We start from the raw sequence: 23989 nt of genomic DNA on the forward strand, positions 1-23989 counted from the left end.
TATAATAAATAAAAAAATAATCACATAGTAAATGTCTTGTCTTGTCTATACCCGACTATAAGTATTCGTCTGAGAGAAAAGCATATACATTTATTATATCGTCTACCATATGAACGACGAAATGCCGTCTCTGTTTATGTGAGTTCAGTTGAGGGAGTTTCATCTATGAAATAAGCACATATAGTGAGGGTCTTTAGGGGGGATATTTCATAGAATTGCACTATTAATTCTAGAAATGAGCCACTTTGTATGGTGATAGTATGAGGTCTTGCGGATATTTGGGAAGCATTCCTAAGAAATGACGATAAAAAGAATGAGTTATTCGAATTTCTTGCAACTGAATGCAGCCACATGCCTGTTTTGTGTGAAAAATGTGTCCTTTCCACACATAGAGATGACGTTGTCGGAACAACAATACCAAATAAACATCTCATAGCACCATGCACACATGAAGAGGCAGACACCAGGCTGCTACTTCATGCTGCTCATGTTGGCAAGTCTGAAATGAGCAAGGCAATGATTAAAACAGTTGACACTGATGTTGTCGTCATAGCTGCAGGAATGTTCAGCAAATGTGAATTGGATGAGTTATGGGTTGAATTTGGTGTTGGAAAATCCCTGAGATATATGCCAATTCATACTATGGTGTTAAATATTGGAGAAGAAATGGCCCAAGCTCTTCCAGCATTCCATGCTTTTACTGGTTGTGACCAGGTGTCTGCATTTGGTGGCAAAGGGAAGCGGACAGTATGGAACACATTATTGTCAATTCCTGATGCAATTCAGGCATTTAAAGTGTTAAGCAACACCTCCGATGATGAGCAAATCAATGTGTGTATGCCGATAATTGAACGATTTGTAGTTCTCATGTATGACAGATCAAGTATATGTGAAACAACTAATAGTGCCCGTCAAGAACTCTTCACACAGAAAGCTCGCTCCATCGATTTGACAACCAGGCCGGCTTCTGTTGGGGACAATCCCTAAGTCCATCGCCAACACTACCTTCCCCAGCTTCGCATGGTTGGACAAAGGAGGAAGACCCCAATTCAACATGGCAACCAGTGTGGTTAACACTCTTACCAGCAGCAAAGTCATGTATGGAGCTTCTGAAGTGTGGATGTGACAGGGACAAGGGCTGTCGTGGGCGATGCAAATGTGTGAAAGCTAATCTTCCATGTACAGCCTTGTGTAAATGCACTGGGCTTTGTGATAGACTGTAAATTTATTTTAAATGTGTTATTTCACAAGTAGAGTTTTACAGTAAACTATAATGTAGCTGTTGCATAACTTTGTGTATCATATTATGTCTTTATTGTGTAAGCTTGGTTTACCATACCCATAATTTATAAAAACTTGCCCTCTGTAGTAAATGCAACCAGTGTGGCTGCTTTACACGATCTACTTATGGTATTGCTTATGATATTTCCCTGAATAATAAAGTTATATAAGTATTAATTATATACATTGTTTACAGCAGAAACATAGTTTGTAATATATTATGCAAAACAAACTTATAGTACAACATTATGACATTAACATACTTCGATTTATTATGTTATATCGTATATTTTTCGAAATTTTTATTGATTGACCTTAATATGACCTTGACCCTGACCTTGAATTGACCTTAAGTGTTTTATTCTATAGCCTATTTCTACTAACAGCAGATTACTGTTTATTGGATTTGTGTATAGCCGATATTTACCTAGAAATAAGCTTATCTATCTAATTAACTATAAATGGCGGCCATCTTGGATTTTGGGGGACCCCTTGATCTGTCGCTTGGGGTCTGGCTTGAAAAATATTCGCAATACCTCATACCATCACCATGCAAAGCAGCTAAATTCTAGAATTAATAGTGCAATTATTTCCAAAAAGACCCTCACTAATAGGGAAGAAACACCTTATGCATCCACTACAACAAATAAGCTGACATTCACCAAATAATAGATAGTATTGCTGTAATGGTCAGAACACGGCCACTTGCCAACAGATGTCCATCCCGATGACTAGTTGTTACGCTACGATTAAACAGTCACATGATGTTTTGTCTAAGCTAGGTCAACCAAGGACCACGTGATTCAGATAAGCTTCATATAAATGACAGTTGCCAATAATTTCAACTTTACAAGTATATTATGAATGTATGCATTGTCGTCAACACGTGAAAATTAGTTGGTAATCGGATTTGATGAAGACTACAAATTATATCACATTTGACCAGTGACATGTTATAATTGAAATACGGTAACCAGGGGCGGTTAAAGTTAAAATTCGTTCGTCAGCGGTCGTTGTTCTGTCTTGTTTTGTAATCAAGGACAAACTTGTATATTATTAATCAAATATTAGAATAAAAACAAACCACTTATGTTTCACTGGTTTATTTCCAACCCTGTGGTAAAATATCACATTCAAAGCTTTCCAGTTTTCCAGAATGTTGTGAATGATTGTGAATGATAAAGAAAAAGTAGCAGCGCAGATAAATAACCAAAATTATAATGGAAGGAACATATAATCAATACCAGAGAAAGGCATAAGCCCTGTTTAATTTCAAGGGTAAATGAAATGTTATGACATAATTTATCATTCTGTCATTGAAAATACTTGATCATATTTCAAGCGTTAACAAGTGCAATAAAATTTATACATTGTTTCTGACTCTCTTATTGCCCCAAAAAGTAATAGATTGTTTGTGTGAAGTTTACTGCACAAAACTGGTTAAACTTTGAAAAAATTCGTATATTTTTAGTATCACTTCTTTTCATGAATACAACAAAATATATCAAATAATATAATGAAATACAGACCCATACTTGGCAAAAAAGGCTATATTGCAATTCAGGACAATATCTTAGTTTTAAAAACAATAATTTATAGTAGACAAATTAGCACTGAATTCAATAAAAATCATTAACTTATAACATAACATTGTGTATTCAAGGGAAAAAAGATTTTTCCCCAACAATAACGATACACAAAATATTCATTATGGTAAAAAAATGCTCATAAAAATCATAACATGTGTTATGATCAAAACTAAACACAAGTGATGAAATTATAACAAATTATCATAAAATATATCTCTGAATGGAAATTTATGCTAGACATGATGATATTAATGTTTCAGCCAAGGCCGATAAGAGATCATGAAGATCGAAAAATGAAATGAGTGTGATAATTCTAATGCTGATTGTTACTGGACATGGACCACACAATATATTTGTGTGATTACAAAATACAGTGTAACTAATGCATACAGATGGGTGTAAGAAAAAGTATATGTATCTGTTCACATACACGTATACTAATATTTGATTACAAATACACTGTACCTAACACACTAATGTGTGTAAAATAATTCATATGTATATGTTCACATACACTAGTACTAATACAATGTAACATACACATTCTCATGTGTGTAAAATGATTCACACATATATATATATATGTATACATGCGTGTTTCTTTATATTTGACTTATCTTTTAACATGATACAAAATACAATATATATATATTCCAACCTGATCCAAACAGTTGGCAAATTGTTCAGAACTTTGTTAAAATCAATAACTTTGTTAACAACATCATTGTTAACTGTAATATGTGGAGTAATTTATGATATGCTTATATATATTTTAATAAAACATGTACAGCTGAAACAATTGTCTCAAACTGTACTAGAAGTACTGCAGATCACAGATCTGACCATGAAAGTTTAAGAGCAAAACATAGTTTGAAATATAACAACATTGTAGTTAAAAACAGTTACGTTGTTAACTTAAACATTATTGGTCACATACTTGGCTGATGGTTAGAACTTTGTTTAATAAACAAATTTCTAACCATCAGCCAAGTATGTGACCAATAATTAGATAATGATGTTCCATACCGTTACATTTGAAACAGTAGGATGAAAACTATATAAGAGTTATGTTGCAGACGACAAGCTGTATATTTTCATTTACCTTAAGTATTATGAAAATGGACTTTTCTTTTAGTTAAGATTATCAGGTAAGTATTGATCATGTGACTGAAGGCCGCATTTAATTAATTATGATCGCAGCGTTCCTTGTTGGAAACACTGCAGAATTTGATGGGGGGAGGGATGTTGTCGGGTCCGGACTGATTGAGGTTCCAAACATTTAGAAGCCCTGATTGATCCAAGGTACATATTTACAAGAGCATAATTATAATTTTTTGGCACTGGTATCTGAACCAAAGCAACGTTCCTATTGTCATAAGAGTAGTAACCCATTTCTTTGTGCAGTTAAAAAAGTGTGTATCATGTTCTGCTGTAGGGTATAGATACATGTATAATATGCACTGTGTGGGAATGGACACAGGATATAGCTCAAAAAGTGACCAATCGATAAGCGTTTGATTTTGACACATGGACAGTTTTCTATCATATTTTTGTATTTTATTGTGATATATTTAACAAAATCGAAGAGTTTTGAATTACTTGATACTGTGCAATATACGACTATGATGGAAATGTGTCTCCTCTTTTGTATAATAGCGCAATTCTTGCCGAAAGTTGAATGATCGCTCACAAATGTTCAATTATGTGGTACGATTTCAAACATAAATCAACAAATTGAAAATAAGAATAAAAACTGAATCGAGCGATTTCATTGTAATTTTATAATCTAGTAATGTGTAAAATATCAATATAATATCTTTTGCTGTTACGGAAATATTCATAACTTTGGATGCCCTGGCAGTTTACTGGGGATAGATGAAGCAAATAATCTATACGCGAGCTCGATGGAAATTGTTCGAGGTTGTCCATATCGAGGGATGAGAGCAAAAACATGTTGTTGTTCTTTGTATCTGTATGCACTTAAAACTGTTTCATTCATACATATTAGTCAACCATGATGTGTTTTTCACAAGCATCAATATCTAAATATTTGAAATACGCCGGTAATTTGATTTATTGAGTAACACAAAACATATGACCGTAGAATGTATGTGGTGTTTGCTATTCATATATATAATATTGCTTTCAAGTAGGTACGTTTTTGCAAACAGAAAGTCACCAGTAGGGAATGAGATATTGCGATCAAATTTGGAACACATAAAGCTTTTTTCTAAGCTTGGGTCGATCTTGGTATTACTTAGAACAGAATAATGGTCTCTGCTCGTTCACTTCAGTGATAAAGAATGTATTGTGACCAACCTTGATATTTAGGAAGCTTGCATATATACGTTCATTTAGGAGAGCATGGACCAAACTCATGTTAAGTTTGCTCAATAATTTCTTATCAAATTGTACTCTCACTTTTTGCTGATTATTTGAAAGTTCGAAATAGACATATACATGTATAATGTATATTAACAGTGTTACTATCAATTTTTGTCCCATTTTACATGTTATCACCAGGACACATATTTCTCAACTTTGAAACTATCCCCAGTACAGTACGGCTATCCCCAGTACAGTACTGTGAACATTTCTAAGGGCATATCTTTAGAAGTTTAAAATTTACATTGCCATTTCTTACAATAAAAATAGTTGAGCTTATTCTTGTGAAATCCTTTGATTCAGATTTTTTATTTATTTGATATATTTCCTAAAAATAACAATATTTGTCGAAATTCAGTAAGTTTTGAGGTGATCATCTCAGATTTGAAGAAACATTTTACGAGGTCTGCTAAATCGTAAGCACTTAAAGTATACCATAGGCCAAATTTAGCATTCATCTATTAGTTCAAACACTTGCTCTATTGTCTATTGTGGATACGGTAGATATGCGTTAACACAGCAAGATCTTACCTCTGGTAAATTAAAACAACTGCATAATTGTCTGTTTACTTATCACTTTTTGAGCTATATCCGGTGTCCCTTCCCACACAGTGAATATGTAAACGAAACCAAACAATATTTCAATCTTAACTTATATGCAACTTTATATATATAAGTTATAACTTATAAACACAATAAAACAATAAATCTTTGTACTACAAACATAAAAAATTATGTATTAATATCATTTTTTTTTTAAAATGCACAAGAGTTACTTTATGAACTACTTAAATTCATACATAACATAAACCTAAGCAGACTGACATTCTTGTGAATTTGACAGGTTTATATAACAGGTAATGTATAAATGATTCTTTAATGAAAGTAATATCTATGATGAGATTCCTCAAAGGTAGAATGTTACGTGTGGTTCCTTCTATGCAACTTTATTACTAGGTAATCAGTAAGCTGTTGATCCTATCATTGTTATTGTTCAACAACAAATTAAGATTAAAAAATCTGAACACTTGAATTCAAAGGCTTGATTTTTAATGAATTGTATATGGATAATTTCTGTTAAAAGACATATAACATTTAAAGGTTACGTTATACAAGAATAAGGTTAACTATAACCTTTCACTTGTTTTTGCCATAACATAGTAATACTGTCAACTAATTTATATAATGCTAATTCAGATTACACTCTCAATAAATACCTACTTAAGTTAACAAAAGAATATATTGAACCCAAGTCCACGTGCACTAAACTAAACTATGGATGAGCATTCATTTGTCCAGGTAGTCATGTGATCAGAAAATCACTCTAAATCAATGTTTATATCAGGACAGTTCGACATCATTTAAAAAAATTACCTGAACAAATCTAGATTTAACTTTGATTAATAATAAAGTGATAGCATACAATTCATATGTATGTTTTAATGGATAACAGAAATTATTCATTCATCAAGTAACATGCAAAGTATGCATGGATTGGCTTCTTAAACCGGACACAAAAACATTCTTGTGAATGACATCGTAAATGTTAAGACAATTAGAAGTACTTTTAATTTCTCAATCCATGCATAAGGAAAATAAATGTTTGCACAAAATTCAAAAGGAAACCATTTGTCATTGCAATAAATGGAGACGTGACAGGTAAGATGTACTTCATGTCATTTGCATTTTTAAGAGCTTGTCTCTTAAACCGAACATGTCTTAAAAGTTGCAAAACAAATAACCTCACAACCAAAACATCAACTACGTAAGGAAGATCTGTTCTGGTTTCGCTCATTAAGTGCAGAAAAACAAATATAAGCACTTTCAACGAAAATAAATAAAAAAACAAACCAGGATGAGAGTACAAGTATAACAAATTAAATCTGATGCATGTGGCTAAGCTCTTTTTATTTTATAATAAAGATATGTTTTGTTTTTATTTTATATGCCTTTAGTTGACTGTATTTATATGTATTTTTCTGTTTAAAATTACCAGAATGAAAGCATTTGCAAATTAACTTGTTTACCAATCCCTTGATTACGTGCAGATAATGAATTCAAACAAAGCTTTTTTGAGTTTTTTAATAAAACAGATTAATTATCAATGCTGGTTGTTACTAAAAGTAAATTTTGCTCAAATTCAGATATAATGGCACTTATAAATAAGAATCTATTCTCTCACATACTTAATCATCATCTATCTAACATTTGATTTTCAATTTAAATCATCCCCGTAATTTTTTGGTCTATTCAGTAATACCACAACATGCAAGTCTCTTAAAAAAGCCATTAAAAACATCGAGATTATCTGATAATAACACAGAGAGCTTAGAGACTATGTGTTAAAGCTGTCATCAACTAGCCCAGCCTGCGACGCGTTCTTTTTCAAACACAAGTTTCACAGCCTCAAACACATTTTGAGTCACATAACGTGGTTGAGTCAAAACTGGGTCAAGCACAAAGTCTCTGTGATTGTGGTTGGATGTACGCGGTCGTCCGTACGTCACATAGTCTCTTGATGAGCAGTATATACCCGTGCATACTAAAATCGATTTACACATATCGGCATACATTCCGCTAAGCTCAGCTGGAATATCAGATTCAAATTCAGAATCCGAATCGTCCAGCTCTATTGCCTGTGAACCAATTATTTGTTGGATCGGTTTCTTGACACGATGGACTCGTTTCTGTAAGTACTTGTTATACAGGTTGGCTCCGTAGATGTCAGATTCTGGGTTGTCACTGAAAAAGATTAAATCATTAATGTTGTGGTATTTCACTATCATTAAATATACCTACATTATCAGCCAATGAAATCGCCTACATATAAAGCCTATGAAATCACCTACATTTCCAGCCAATGAAGTTGTCTTCATTTTCAGCCAATGAAATTGCCTACATTTCCAGCAAATGAGATCGACTATTGGCCTTTAATAAGTACCCTGCTCATTCATTAAGAACTGCAGTTTTACAATTTAACAAACATGATGTCATAGTCATGCCCTGCATGTTGAAAACACTTCATGATCTAAGTTACTTGCTCTTCCCTTCTTAATGATTAAGATAAAATTACATTTTATAAACTATTTGTTACGGTAATATACGGTACGAAAATCCTACACAATAGTGTTTGTGTAGTGCATATAAGATAATTAACTCTGAAGTGGATAGTGTCTGATTAAGTCCATAAAAGGGTGTTCATTGTTTGCTATTTTGCAGTGTACATCAACAAGGGAGCAATTAAGTGAATACCAACAAAGGCCATAACTCAACAATTAACAAGATATGATTTTTGGCATTGGTTTCCATGTGCGTATTGTCTCTGGCAACATGTATACCAAGTTTCATTTGATATGTTGAGCATTTTTGCAGTAATGTTAACATTTTCAGCATGACATTCAGCCATTGCCATCAAACAACAACAAAGCTATAAAAACAAGAGGCCAAAGAGGGCCTATGCTCTACTGGCATGGCTCTTGTGGTCAATTTCAATCCAGAGCATGTACATATGAGTAATAGGCAACAAATATATAGTTCACTTTTAGTGTTTGGGTTAGCTGAAAACAATGCACGTTCAACATCTGAGGACAGAAAGTGTTGTAAGCAGACTAGTTGCATGAACTATTTTAATATGTGCCAAGTAAAGGTAATCTTAGGGTAAAACATATTTGCTTTCAAAACTGTACTCATGGTCAAAATTTCATTTCTGTAGCTTTAAAAATAAAAAAGTTGGTCAAAAGGTTAAAGTCAAGGACATCCGAGGACAACATTGATGCTCGTTTGCAAAAATGTACACATGGTCAAAATTTCATTGCGTAGCTTTAAAAATTAAACCATGGTAGTGGACCACTAAATTAAGCCTTTTTCAAAAAAGCAAGGATCAGCATAGCTGTTTTAGACAAAAAGGTTTTTAACATTTCCCAATTTAAGTATAAAAAACCTGTGAACCCGGGGGCGTGGCCAGTAATGACCCCAGGGGCATAATTTGAACAAACATTCACAAACAATTGTGACTTTACATGTAAACTTGGTTAAAAAACACTTTGCTCATGTAGACTTGGCTAAATATAGCATATTTTTATACTTTCAAGACCCATACTCTAGGCATGCACGGGCGGATCTGGCTGGTTTTCAAAGGAACCGAGCTCTAATGGTTATCTAAATACTGTACAAGTTTCATCGAGATACAATCAAATCTGAAGACAGTATTTTGTTCACAAGCAGTTGTTTACAGACGCAAATATTTTTTTTATACTTTCAAGGCCCATAATCTAGGCATGCATGGACGGATCTGGCTGGTTTTCGAAAGGAACCGAGCTCTAATGGATATCTAAATACTGTACAAGTTTCATCAAGATACAATCAAATCTGAAGACCGTATCATGTTAACAAGCAATTGTTTACACAACAGCTTTTTTTTATACTTTCAAGGCCCATAATCTAGGCATGCATGGGCGAACTAGCTGGTTTTCAAAATGAACTGAGCTCTAATGGATATCTAGATACTGTACAAGTTTCATCGAGATACAATCAAAACTGAAGACTGTATCATGTTCACAAGCAATTGTTTACAGACACACTGATTTTTTATACTTTCAAGGCCCATAATCTAGGCATGCATGGGCGGATCTGGCTGGTTTTCGAAAGGAACCGAGCTCTAATGGATATCTAAATACTGTACAAGTTTCATCGAGATACAATCAAAACTGAAGACAGTATTGTGTTCAGACAGTATCGTGTTCACAAGCAATTGTTTACAGGCGCATGGACGCACATACTAGGTACACATTACCATCGCATAAGCTCTTCTGGCCTTTGGCCAGTAGAGCTAAAAATCTTTAAAAAAAAATGAACAAGCTAAAAATACATTGAAAATCATACTTATTATACTAGTTATTAATTGTCATTTACCCTATACAGTAGATTGTTTTAATGCCATCCATGTTCAAGTCTAGAGCTTGCTGGTTGAGGAGATAGTCGGCATGATGGTACGTCAGTTCACTTGGTTTGCCGACTAGCGCTGTGTACTTCAACTCCCGACCAGAGATTTTCTGAAGAGAAAAGAAGCTCTATCAACCTGGTGCCATTTGTCAAACCATATGGTTAACAAATAAAGAAGTATATTTTGTAGATTTATAGGCACATATGGTTGCATAGCAGGGATTGCCCTTGTTGGGGGAAATGTATTGCCTTGAAACAATATGGGAGTTCCAAATGGTTTTGCACAAAAAAAGTCATGCCCAACTGCAGAAAATAATATGTAGTTTAATATATCTTAGATCAGATACCTTGGTTATTTTTTTATACTTTATTGCTCTTGCAGATCTGCATCCAATGTATAATGTGTTGATAAGTTGTCTTTAGGTCATCTTTTGGCCAGTTTGCAAATTAAAATAATTTTATTGGATGATAATAGTTATTGGATAGTTATTCACCAATCAATAATCATTTTGGCTAACTAAGACCATACCAAAGAGTTAATAAGCAGGTTTATGCAAATGGCTTCAATTGCTAATGTTGAATGCATACAACTTGCATTTTAGTGTATAACATGCTTATGAAATTTAGCTCTTGAAGGCACAATTTAATGCAACAGTTTGCACATGTCCTTACATTTATATCAATCTATAATTACAAAAATCATACCTGATATAAGCTTTCTAAACTGTGAAGAAAACAGCCATGCCCAAATCTGCAAATAAAGGATTAAATATAATATATAAAACAAAGTTAATGTGAATTATTATGAGATTTATCAGATCAATGAAAGACTTTAAACCTAAATTGTTATGAATTCATCAGAATAATAATCTGAAAAGCTCTGTAGTTCTTCTAGTGTGATTTGTATTACTATGTTATATTTTTATAAACAAATGTTTGCAAATGGTCTTAGCATTTCATTTGTTTGATGCACAACTAATTTTAAATCTGCCTGAACTCAAGTGAAGTTCAAATCAAGTACAACATGGCATGTATCAACTTTCAGCGATTTTGGGATATACTTTGAGGTATCACCATGAACTACCGTAACTTGCTATGAGATTGACACGATCATTACACCTCTGCAAATCCATACATGAACATTTTGCATTGGTTTAACATCAACCACCAATTAAATTGCAGCTTTCAAACATGGCACAATCTGAACTTAAAGTCTTAGAAGTTTCGAAAACCTTCTAGTGGAATTCACATATTAAGGCTGTACAAATTGAATCAATCTTTGTTGCAAAAATAAACATCATGATCCTGCTGTTATTACCAATAAATGAGTAGTTTTTGCTTAGTTTATTTGCAAAAAACGACAACAACAACAACCTTTAATGCAATTGCGATTATTATGTCGCAACAGCATGACATTTAAGCTCATAGTGAAATAAGCATATGAGGTTATCAAATTTATCAAAAATATTTTTTTGGGATGAATAAAAATCTTGGCGCGGACAATAAAAATGTTTTGATCTGTAATATAAGGATTTATGTAAGTAGAATAAATATTTTACACAATGAAACATGTTAGTTTTTAAAATCTAAATTTTTATGACTGCAAAATGGGGTTCATTATGTACTTTTGGAAACTTTTCAATAGAGCCTTACAATATACTTGGTAACTTTGTGCTACATAACATTTGATAGTCGTCATAAACAAACACTTAAAGTAATATCAAGTTTGGCCTATATTTAGCTTGGTACTTCCTAATGTTTCCTTCCTTAACTCCATGAACAATAGATTAAATCGGCAGTATTAACATGATTATTGATTTTGCCCATGACATGGCATGTATTGTATTATTATATGGCTTAAAATCTATAGTATGCCATATAACCTTCATGACTATTACAAGTCCTTGGGCATCTAGGTCTTTATGATTTTTTGTCATTTAGAAAATTATACATTGAGTAAACATGTAGGTCAATGTTCATGTATTATACATTAAACAATTAGCAAGGGAGTGTGAACAACTGTAGAAATTATAATTCTTACATTTTATTCAGGTACATTGACTAGATCATAAAGTATATGGCATTATATTTTATTGGACAAAGTCACGTATGCCAATGACCAGAATAGAGTGAATAAAATATTTGGTTCTGATTAGATAGTTTGAAGAGATGAAATATAAATTCTACAAAATTCATTCTCATACTTTCTAGAAATCCAGTCTTAATAATGTCAAACCTTGGCATGCAAGCTTCCGACATCCACAGTAGATCCATGTTACAGCCAAGGACTGGAATATGAGGGTATGGCGTCTCCTGAAGCGCGGTGAATGGTTTCCCGTCCGTCATCAACACGTCTATAATCAGCTGAAGATTTGTTTCCCATCGTACTGGTTCTCCGAATAAAATTACAGCTGAAAGAGCGAGTGCTATGAGCAACTATGTTCCAAAAGTTTGAGTTCTTTTCATGTAAGGCCAGACTTAAAATATTGTCTGTCCTCTCCCATGACCAAGGTAGATTGAGTGTGGATTGATCGGTCAATAAACGTATTTCTTTATATTACTTTTCAGACTAAAAAACAAACTTTTACAATTTTAATCTTCTTTTTCCTACTGGGTCAGAGATGCATAAACATAAAACATACTGCTGAATTACATAAAGGAGAAAAATACAGCTAGAATGCTAGAGAAAATGTACAAAACATTAAAAATACCATTGCACTTTAAGCAATTTAATCATTTGAGAAGGGCCAATTTTTGGGGTCAGTCATGGGACAGGAAGCAGTTAAAATTTTATTTCAGGCCTAAGCAGAAACATTACCACGGTAACATAATTTCCAAAAAAATCTTTTCATACTTTTTTTTTTTTAACCTAATAGACCTATATCAATACATATTAAAAAATATACAGGAAAAATGAAATGTCATTATTAACAAACATGCATTTAATGAGGCAGGGAAAATAGTGGCTTTAGTTCTTTAGTTCTCATTTACTATATAAATCCTGAAATAAAGAAATAACTGCATAATTAATAGTAGGAACATAACATTAGGGACAAAGAGTTAATAAAACTTATGGTTTGTTTTCATCCAAAGGGCCTTATTTACCTTCAATTTTCGGGAAATACTCTTCAAAGGCACAAGGCTGAAAATAAAACATGTTTAAACATGGCATTCATTAATGCTCATCATAGCATCTAATGCTATGATTTCTACAAAATACATACAATGAAAAAATACAATTTTCTTTTTCATTATCAGTGTGTGTTTACCACATGATAAAATTACATCATATATGCTACATCCGAAGGCATCATTTTGCTTAAAAATTAAGACTTAAAACAAAGATAACTTTTCTATTTCTTTACCATTTTAGTTAAATGAAACAAATGAGAGTCAATGCTGCTTAAAGGGCCCCACTTTCATTTTATTACCAGAGTTTGATTAGGTGAGATGTTTCCTCAAACACTTCGACAAACCTGTTTCCAAACTAATGTTTTTAACTGAGTGCTCCACCAGGCGGCGGTTTTTTGAAAAGGTTTGTCAAGGTGCCTGGAAAAACTAAACCCCTTATCAAACTCTGGTAAAAGACTGAGGGTGGAGCTCTGTAAGCGGCGTAGACTGCGCTTTGTTTCATTTAAATTGGCGAATAAATAATAAAGTTGTCTTTGTTTTTAGTCTTCATTCAAAGCAAAATATTGTCTTCCGACATATGTAGCATTTATGACGCAATTTATCACGTGGTATAAACACACTGATTAACATAACTATAATGTTTGGGCACCATCTGTTTTCATTAAATCAATTCTTCAAATTAATACACACAATATTCAACCCTTAAAGTCATTTTTTCAAATGCTTCAAGTGCAAGCTTTTTCTTCATATTATTGAGAAATATTTGTTACTTTGAATGTGATTTCCATTTATTTTTTATCATACCATGTTACAAAAGTGTTCCACTTTTGTATTTAGCACTATAATGACCATTTGTATTTAATTTTATATCTCAAGACTTCCAGTACATTTTAAACAGCTAACATTAAAAGCATCCAGTTTTTTTTTCAGTCTGCCTCAGACTTCAGAAAAGAGGCCATGAAAATGGTTCTGTAGGCAAAATTTGTTAATGCTAAGTTATTGTTATATTATTGTAGAATCATAATTGTTACTTTCTGACTGGCTGTCCCTCTCAAATAGGACGCAGGCAAAAAAATGGTGAAAAACAGGTAGAAACACTTAATATAATCAAGAAAGAATGCAGTGAATAAATAGGAGCTGAAATTCAGTGACCATGCGCACCATTTAGTTTTGATGATTTATTTTAGGTTTGTGAAAATGGCACAAAGGTTAATGAATACCATGCAATAATAAATGGCAAAATTATATTGGTTTCTATGTAAAGGTCAAGGAGTGCATTATTAATAGTTTTCATGAAAATATATATTTATGCATGATATTTGATCTCAACATCAGTCTGTCTAATTTATATAATTTATGCTATGACATTAATGATTCCTACACCTGTTAACAGTCTAAATTCCATTTATGCCATAATAGTTACAAACTGTGTGTCTGACTTATCATTTTAATACCTACGCTTTTGGTCCGAAACTTAAAAATAATAAAGACATGACACATCTCATTTCGATTTTACCAGTAATACAATTAAACAAAACTATTTCTATTTTCTGCAACTTGATAATGCACCAGTCAATTGTAACCACGCCCCCCCCCCCAGGTCCGGGGAATAGCGGGGACATTGACTTTAGGTCCAGCGGACCTCCGGTAAACTCCACATCCTAATGGAAACAAACTGCAAAATCCCCAGCCTACGGGGATGAACTGTTGGTAAAAACCCCGCCAAATGCCCCCGCACCCAAAGGACCCTAGGTAAGGCCCAGCATTCCCCACTATATATTTTGTGCGAAGACAAAACCACCACAATCAGCTCCGCACTGTAGGGCTACCTGGAAGGTAAAGACATGGCCCATTTCCCCGGCTATCCCCAGTATACCCTCGGACCTGGGGGGGTTGTGGTTACAATTGACTGGTGCATAACTTCGTCGATGATATGAGTAACAGTATGTAGAATCTGCTACCTGTCATGTAATCTTTCAATGTATCATTCAAACGTAAAACAAATATTTTATGTATGATTTGAGTTATGTCTGACAATGAAACAAAGATTTAACTAGACCGTTCATTAAATTTAATCATTCTATCCAGAAATTCTGTAATATACTTATAAATATGCAACATAGTGTACGCTACAAATAAAATTTCTTTTAGTATACATGTCAAGTTCTTACAACATAGCCATTAAAGAAGATCACAGGGGTTTAAATTGAGGCTAATCTTGGCTTGTTATTTTCTTTGCCTGATTATATTCATTGAGGCGAAAGAGGGCGATTCCAACTATACGTCAAAGACATATTTCATGATTTATGTAACCAACAATGAACTTTAAGTAAGTGGATAATAAATATTGTCGTTTACCTGAAAGAATACTATATATCACAGTGACAGCGTGCACAAAATAATTTGTAGGGTTAAAACCAGAAGATACTGTGCGACATTGAATATAAGGGTTTAATTAGTACACTCTTGGTTTGACCCAACAAATTATGTGATAGTTACTATTAAGGTGACTACATCATCCAGTTACAGATTTAACTATCATATGAAGGAATTTTATCTCTTTTTTGTATCCTGCTCTGTCTTCAAATTTGATGAAAGCCACTTCATCGAAAGATTATGTTGCCATGACCATAAGCAAAACCTTTGATAAACATTGAACACATAAAACTTGATTTAAATTGTATTTAAAAAATCATGCACCTCTTAGAACGGTTGAGTCACAAATGACAATGGTATTCATATAGAGTTACTGCTTTAAGGTGTAAACTAGGGTTTGTTAGTTATGGGATGGGAATAATAACTGAGTATATACAGGGGGGTACACGTATTCCGAATCTACAAGGGTTTAAGTGAGGTTTTGGAGCTTGATATGCAAGATGGCAAAAACAGGTTCCAAAAATCCTATTTCGTCATGGTTACACCGCCGTCTTGCATATCAAGCTCCAAAACCTCACTTAAACCCTTGCAGTTTCGGAATACATGTACCCCCCTGATATATAAATAGATACTTACATACATACTTTTAACCTCTTTTTTTTACCTAATAATCCAATTTTAAGAAAGGGACAGCCCACTAAATATTAATCAATTGTGCGTAACAAATATAATGGCTCTCGCCTTTCCACAAATTTTGCCTATGGAAGTCACATTTTCTGAAATCTGAGACAGACTTATTGTATCATAATTGCCATAACTTATTTTCAAATAAATTTTAAGCTAATAAACATGAACACATTACCTTTGGAAATGGAAGTTCTTGCGACAATAATGTAAGAAGATAACAAAGACACCTACCCCTGGTTTTCTTCGATTGTGATCTACCATATCCAAGTGCGGGAAACATTGCCGCAGTGTATCGATCGTTGTAATGTTGGTAAACCCCAGTCCTGCGGCGATCTCCTCGATTTTCCCCTGGCCTGACACAAGCACATGTTTATTGTGGAACTGTTTGAACATCCGAAGTGGACTATGGGACATCACAACCTGATCTGCTGTGACCTATAAAAGAGTTTGGAAAAATTGTATGAAAAATGCTCAAATCATTAAGGAGGCAGACAAAAAAGTGTGAAAAAACACAATGGTGCATTGGTTTTTCCTTAGTATGTAGCAGTTTTGAGCCTGTGACGCTCAGATACTATGGTAAATGGCTGACAGTTTAAATAATTCATACATACATATAAATGCTTTATACATAATTATGTTACATATAATCTTAAGGAAGTTGATTAACATTTATAATCTTGACTTAATATCAGGTGTTCTTTCTAACAGCTGATAATGTAAAACAGGAAAGGGGGGGGGGGGTATTTGAGGGATCCATGCCAATTTTTTAAGGGCAGGGTTAAGATGCTCAGACCCCCTTTGAAATTATTTCCAAACCCATTTATGTTCAATTCCATTTCACATTCATGCCATCCCCCCACCCCCACCCCCACCCCGTTAGCTCCATCTACTTAAAGCCAACATGTCAGCTTGTTCAACCCGTGTAAGTCCAGGGCAGATCGGGGAGCAAATGTTTTAAGCAATCATTACAACTAAACAATAGTTTGAAGTTAAAAGCTCACAATCCTGAACTTTAGAACCCCTGATTATAATTGGCCTCAAATTTAAACTACAACCAGTCCTGTAACCAATAATAAATTTGACATTTTTTTTTTCAAGGACAAGATTTAATTTAGTTTAAAATCGAAAATCAGATTTGTTTTTTTTTTGCTCTGCATGTGGTTTGTCAACTTAATTTTACCCAGTAGAAGAATGTACAAATACATTTACGATTATTTCCCCAGTGTAGAGTCGATGAAATTTAATACTGAAGTGCAAAAAAATCCTTATTGAGGTAAGAAACTAGGACTAAAAATAGCATTAAACAGAATTATAGTTCCTCTTCCTTTCTATGAAGAACCTACCAACAATGAATAGGCAAACAAATATACAAATAGCTGAGGTCAATGACATATAGTTCTTTATTCATATTTTTATGTATATAACACTTGGGGCTTTACTGTAGTATAATATCCACCCAGATCTGCCATATATAAAGCTTTAAACCTTTAGCCATTATCATAAATATAACTAATGTTGTGGTTCAGGCTACCCAACGATCTTTTTCTTAAGTTCAGACCCATATTTTGGGTAATTAAAACAAATAATAATTAAAATAAAATAAAATGCGACCTCTTTAATAAAAAAAAATATGAAAAAGAGTTACAAACATGATATACTTTGAAACATTTGATTGTTCAAAAATCATTGAAAATATTATGCACCAGTCAATTGTAACCATTCACATCCTCCCCCCACACGTCCAGGGAATAGTGGGGACATTGACTTTTGGTCCAGCGGACCTCCGGTAAACTCCACATCCTAATGGAAACAAACTGCAGGTAAAATCCCTGCCAAAAGCCCCTTAACCCCAGGGGCATCCTAGGTTAGGCTGATTCCTCACTATTCTGAACATGAAAACAAAACCACCACAGTAACCCTGTACTTCAGGGCCGCCTGGAAGGTAAAGACAAGGCCCATTTCCACCACTATACCCTGTATACCTCCATTTAATTGTGTTGGCAACAGTAACGTCAGAATGTGTACTATTTACTGTATGTATTAGTAAACAATACAATGAGAATGGTATTCATAATTTAATCACAAAATTATAATTTTCAAAAGAAAAGTTTTCTCTATCTAATTGTAACCTTGCTTTTTTTTTGCATGTTACATGAACCAGAGCATTAGTTTCTTATGGACTTATTGATCTAAAATCAAACAAACAGGCTTATTTTGCAACAAGTAGATTTTGAGCTTGTGCCAGGTTTCATTGTACTATGGGGTGCAATGCAAAAAAGAACTAATGACGCAACACTTGCATTGCCTGGCATGCACAAGTATACAGCGGCACATTGTAAACATGACGTACGGCTGTTAACAGGACTTGAATTAACCAGAAACCCTTGAATAACATGTTTTTCAAATAAGTATTTGGAACATTACATATTATCAATATGTCACTGACTATTTGTCCTCAACTTTTCTTTCATGAGGTCATCTTATACCTTTGTGGTCATCTTATATATTTGCTGTCACTAAGACATAAAAATGTCTAATAAAAGCTGCAGGTTACTCTGAGGTGAAATGTAGTTCATCCCATAGAATTTATTTATTTAAAATTTACTTAAACACTAAACTTAATAAAGTTGGGGCAACCTGATATTCAACTATATATATAATTTAGCCTGGAATTAAACTAGCCTTAAATATAAAAACAGACTACGGTAAGTTAATAATGATAATGAAAATACTATTTACATTTCAAAACAAGTTATGTTAAAGCAGAAAAATATTTTATTCTGTAGGGCCTTGGATGTAATTTTATGTTAAAACATAAGCCTCAGTGAACTCATGAGTAAATATAAACCAGATACAAGAATACTTGTCCAAAAACCAGGTGTAAACAAAATTCAAGTAGAGCAGGCAGCAAACATTTCTGATTGTCTCACTATCTTCTTACCAATTGCCACACAAATAGAAGAGTTTGTCCTACATAATTTCTATTGTTTCTTATTTGTGAAGAATTGTTACTTATTTTAATGATTAAGTAAATTGCTATAACTTTGCATGCGCATATAGCAACGCTTATACTGTTTGCATATATATGTAAAGGCGGAACTGTCAGTGCCAACGCTGAGCTTGCAGTGATTGACAGGTCTTTTTGACAGGTGCACCGCTTAATTTTGAAGCTAATGGAATTTTGGAGCAACTTAGTTGTTTAGAATTTATTAATTAACTTCTTTGAGAATAATTAAGAAACCAATAATGGTCACTCATTGCTTACTTGACGCTCCTCTAGGTTACTTTAATTATTCACAGAGAATTAAGTTAATGAACTCTCACCTATACTTCATAGATTTTTTTACCAATAGAAAAGGGTCATAATTTTATTATGCACCAGTCAATTGTACCCCCCCCCCAGTTCCGGGGAATAACGGTGATGGCAGACTAATTACCTTTTTGTTTGTATTCATTTTATATAAATGAAAGGCGTTAATATATAAACTGTAATTTTTATCACTTGGAGCCCATAAACACAATAAAACTTGGAACTATATATATACTAGCTGTTCTTCTTTATTTTATATTCAGTTCAGCTGTTCTCGTTTGTTTAATATTCAAAATAATTTTCACAGTTTCTCTATTTTTGATATATGATATGCTCACGGCCACAATGAAACATCGTCATGTGATTTAGGAGCTTTTAAAGGTCATTGACTTTCACTTTAATTTTATGGCTTATTATAACACTTTGACACATAAAACTTATCTATCCCAGTATGAACATAATGTAGGTTCATTCCTGACGAACAGTTTTATGTAATCCTAACATTAGATACTTAATAAAAGTAAAGAATATTTATGTACATGTATGTGGAATCTGCTATAATGCCGAGTTGTTTCATCTGTTCATCGGCATTAATCTTTTTTTTTATTAAAAAATGAAAATATCAGAAGAAATATTTAATAACATCCCAAGTATGTTTTTTATATTCAATTGTGAGGATTTCAATTTTCATCTCAAGTTAATTCCATAACAATTAATTCTCATCCATTAATGTCTATATATGAAGTTCTAAATTGGTAAATTTGTTCACATCATTCATGGAATACAGATATTTATAGCATGGTCATAAACATTTGCAATTAGTTTTATTTATTTACCACGAATGACACTATAAACCGCACATAAACCATAAAAAGCTGCTGAGTTGTTAACAATTAGAAAACCATGCATTCAAGCATGAGTAATTTGCAGAAATAAATTGCATTAAATTGACTTAATAGGAAAACTTTTAACTTCATCATCAAGGAAGAAATAACAGGCAGTCATTTCCTCACCAATGATCAAATTAAGTGCAACATAATTAATATTGTGGGTTCAGTTACCGGATTTACCATACTTAGTTCCTCCTTAATCATTTTTTGATTTTTTTTTAATAAAAACCTCTTTTACCAGGCGGCAACTTTAAAAACAGTATAATTTTGAGAATAAACATGATAATAAATTGTACAGTTTGAAATGATTTTTGCAAAGCATTGGATACACATAATCCATGTGGCACTGTTATTTGTATGCATTGGTGGCATACAGGGCGTTTGTATTGTGAAACTGTCTTGGCAACATAAATGTCAGATTGTTTACCAGTAGGTAAGTAAATAAAATAACAACATACATATTTTGTACACAATAAAATAATTTTCCAAAACAAGATGTTGACTCTACATATTCAGCCTGTTTTTTTGAACTTGTAACAAAAATAATTTCTGTCTGGCCTTACGCCAAAGAAAAAAAAGCTCATTGGATGGCATTCCAATTTAACAATACAAAATCAGCTGATACACATGTTTATAAGTATTGATCACGAGTGAATCATGTATACAATGCACTTCAATACTGAACTCTAATTGCTTTATAGACATGCACAATTTAATCAATTTATGCACTTTAAATATTGATCTACTGAGGTTACCTTAAAATGGGTTATACAATGAGCTTGTTTAGGGTGAGCTTTAATGTTCTGCACTTTAACAACAGGATGTCTATTTTTGTGCAACCAAACAAACATTTTGATCACAGTGATAAGACTTGGTGCAAATAATATTTGTAAATGATCATAATCACTATTAATGACGTGAGTTAAAATACCAAGTTAAGCCATTTAGTAGGCATACTATGGTATACAGATGGTATATTCTGACCCATTGTTTCATCCCTGGCGATGATTATGAGTCAAAAATAACATTTACATGTATGGTACTCAATGATTTTAGCAATCAAATTTCCCCATTTTGGGAGAAATTAAGTTATCATTCCCAAAATACTTTCTTGATTGGTTTCCGAGTTCTAACTGAAGGTAGAAGTATTTGAATGACACTGACGTAATAGGTATGTGGTCGAAATAAGCCCAAGCCTGCAAACCATGCACTTTTTAAAATAACTTTTGTGTCAGATTGTTCAAATTCTGGATTGTATAAAAGCACAAAGGATAAATGACAAAATTACAAAACTTGCATCCTAATATTTCCAAATCCAATTTGTTACCTGTGAACTCAAAATGTCATATTAAATCTGCTTAAACATTACCTCCAGATCTAGCCAATTTGACAGAGCCTCTGCCTTTCCCTGCCTCAAGGTGTTGCCAGCATTTGTAACGAACAGGACTGGTACTTTAAACTTCCTCTGCTCACTGACCAATAGTCGCATTGCATCACGTGCCTGAGGTAACACCTGTTTACCTCGAACAATGACGCCATCAATGTCAAAGAGGAAGCCGAAGTCCACTCTTTTACCATCCTGAAAGAATTATTTCCAGTGGTTTATTTAGAGATTAATTCATGAATTTAAAACATTTAAAATTTTGATATTTTTCTCCATTATATGTTTAAGCCCACTTCATGCCTAAAAATTGTAAGCAATCACAGGGCTGGGACACATTTTCAAGAACATCGTTTCGGAAATGATTTTACCTACACACAAAAAAAAAATACCATTTCATATCCTATTTTTTCATCCCAACCATGGATTTTGTTTGTAATTTCAAAAATATGCTTTTTTGTGAACATGTTAAAATCTGACCATTTTATATTTAAAACTTTCTTCAATATTGATATAGGCTGTTGAGACCAGTATCCCAGTTCTCAAAAAAAAAGAAATAGAAAAAAGTTATAACTACCTTATCTCATTTTAAAAGGGATGTTAAAGGAAACAAAAACTTTTTTGGGCCTGCAGTTGCAATAAATTTCACCTTGTGAACATCAAAAGTGTACATTTCACTTGTGCCGCTTACACTGAACTAACACTTATCCTCAGTATATGATACTATCTGTCAAAATTAATTCAGTGATACATAAATTAATTCTGCAAAGGTATTTAATTATCTTGTTACAAAAACCAATCATCATCTTCTTTGTCAGCCTCAAATTTTGCTTTATGATAAAACTTCAGAGTTAATGAAATATTTTAAACTTTAAGTAATAAATTTTACACTGAAAAACAATGTAACACAGTGGCAGTGACACTTTATGAGAATATAATAAAGTGACTGTGCCAGTATGTCGTGGGGTTAATGCCAGTGGGAAACAATTAAAGGCCTAGTTTCAGTCTTCTATAAGTGACCCCCCCCCCCCCCAAAAAAAAAAATCGGTGTATAGTACACAACCTCTGTGTATTGATCTTAATCTAATTGCCTGGTGCCTTCTAATCAGATCTCCAATCTGAGTATCCTGCTGTGCAATTTTGGAAGTTTCATTATAATATTGGACCCTAAATGGCCCTTAGCCAATAAACCAATATAAAGGAAAATGGCCCCTACTGTGACACCAGTGCAATTAGCAGAAGATGCACAGCAGTGGATTATCATGCCAGACATTCCTTAAACTAGGCCTTTAAGGGACAATTTTTCAGATGTGTTGGTCAAAAATAGACAGAAATCAGGCTGATCTAAATAATTCCTCAAAATACAAAAATATATATTGTAGGGAGACAATTGCCTGAATGCGACAATATTGTTAATAGCAAAATAGAAGAACAACATCAAAAATTAATTGATGATTACGTTATAAACGGATCCAATATATTATCATACTCACAGGTTATGAAAACAAAGCACTGCAACTATTTCATCATTGTGTACTCGACACCGAGTCATTCACTTCGTACAACAAATTTAACAGTTGTTATTTAAGAATTTCTATAAATTTAAGCGTGAAATGAGTTTTAGGACCAGTAAATAACTACAGTACATTTAACCTGAAAAAAATAGAACAATTTAAAAATAAAAAGTCGACCCACTTTTATCCCACACAGCTGACCAATTTTGTAGAATAACTTTTGTCATTGAAATGTCAAAATAAGAACCGCAAATTCGCGAAATTTTAGAATGAAAAAGATAAAGTTACCTGAGTCTTGAGGTAGCGCCTAGGTTGTCGTACAAAACTGCCATTACGAGGGTTCAAAATATTTCCTACACGAGTAGAAAACCCTCGATAAAATCGAATACAACTACAGCCCTTAGTTGCCATTTTCGTCCTTGACCTCGTATGTTGGAGGTGTGTCTGTTTTATCCAATCACATACGCCATAAGTTGACTGGATCTCGGCTTAAATTAATAGAT

General features: G+C 33.3%; 1 protein-coding gene across 2 annotated transcripts; it reads right to left on the reverse strand.

Moving 5' to 3' along the window:
- Window positions 1-2368: 2368 nt before the first annotated feature.
- Window positions 2369-23972, reverse strand: LOC128215778 (haloacid dehalogenase-like hydrolase domain-containing 5). Of its 2 annotated transcripts, XM_052922347.1 has the most exons (9): window positions 23775-23902; window positions 23466-23527; window positions 21961-22170; window positions 16623-16826; window positions 13302-13338; window positions 12433-12607; window positions 10902-10947; window positions 10167-10306; window positions 2369-7997 (listed from the first exon to the last, which is right to left on the reverse strand). In XM_052922347.1, exons 3-9 carry the CDS (start codon window positions 22078-22080, stop codon window positions 7610-7612), a joined length of 1110 nt encoding a protein of 369 aa, XP_052778307.1. In that variant the 5' UTR covers window positions 22081-22170; window positions 23466-23527; window positions 23775-23902; the 3' UTR covers window positions 2369-7609. The 2 variants fall into 2 exon arrangements, with proteins under 2 accessions (XP_052778307.1, XP_052778306.1); XM_052922346.1 differs by lacking the exon at window positions 23466-23527 and having other exon boundaries at window positions 23775-23972.
- Between the last annotated feature and the right edge of the window lie 17 nt (window positions 23973-23989).

Source organism: Mya arenaria, chromosome 14, assembly GCF_026914265.1.
Source record: "Mya arenaria isolate MELC-2E11 chromosome 14, ASM2691426v1".
Classification (NCBI taxonomy): domain Eukaryota; kingdom Metazoa; phylum Mollusca; class Bivalvia; order Myida; family Myidae; genus Mya; species Mya arenaria.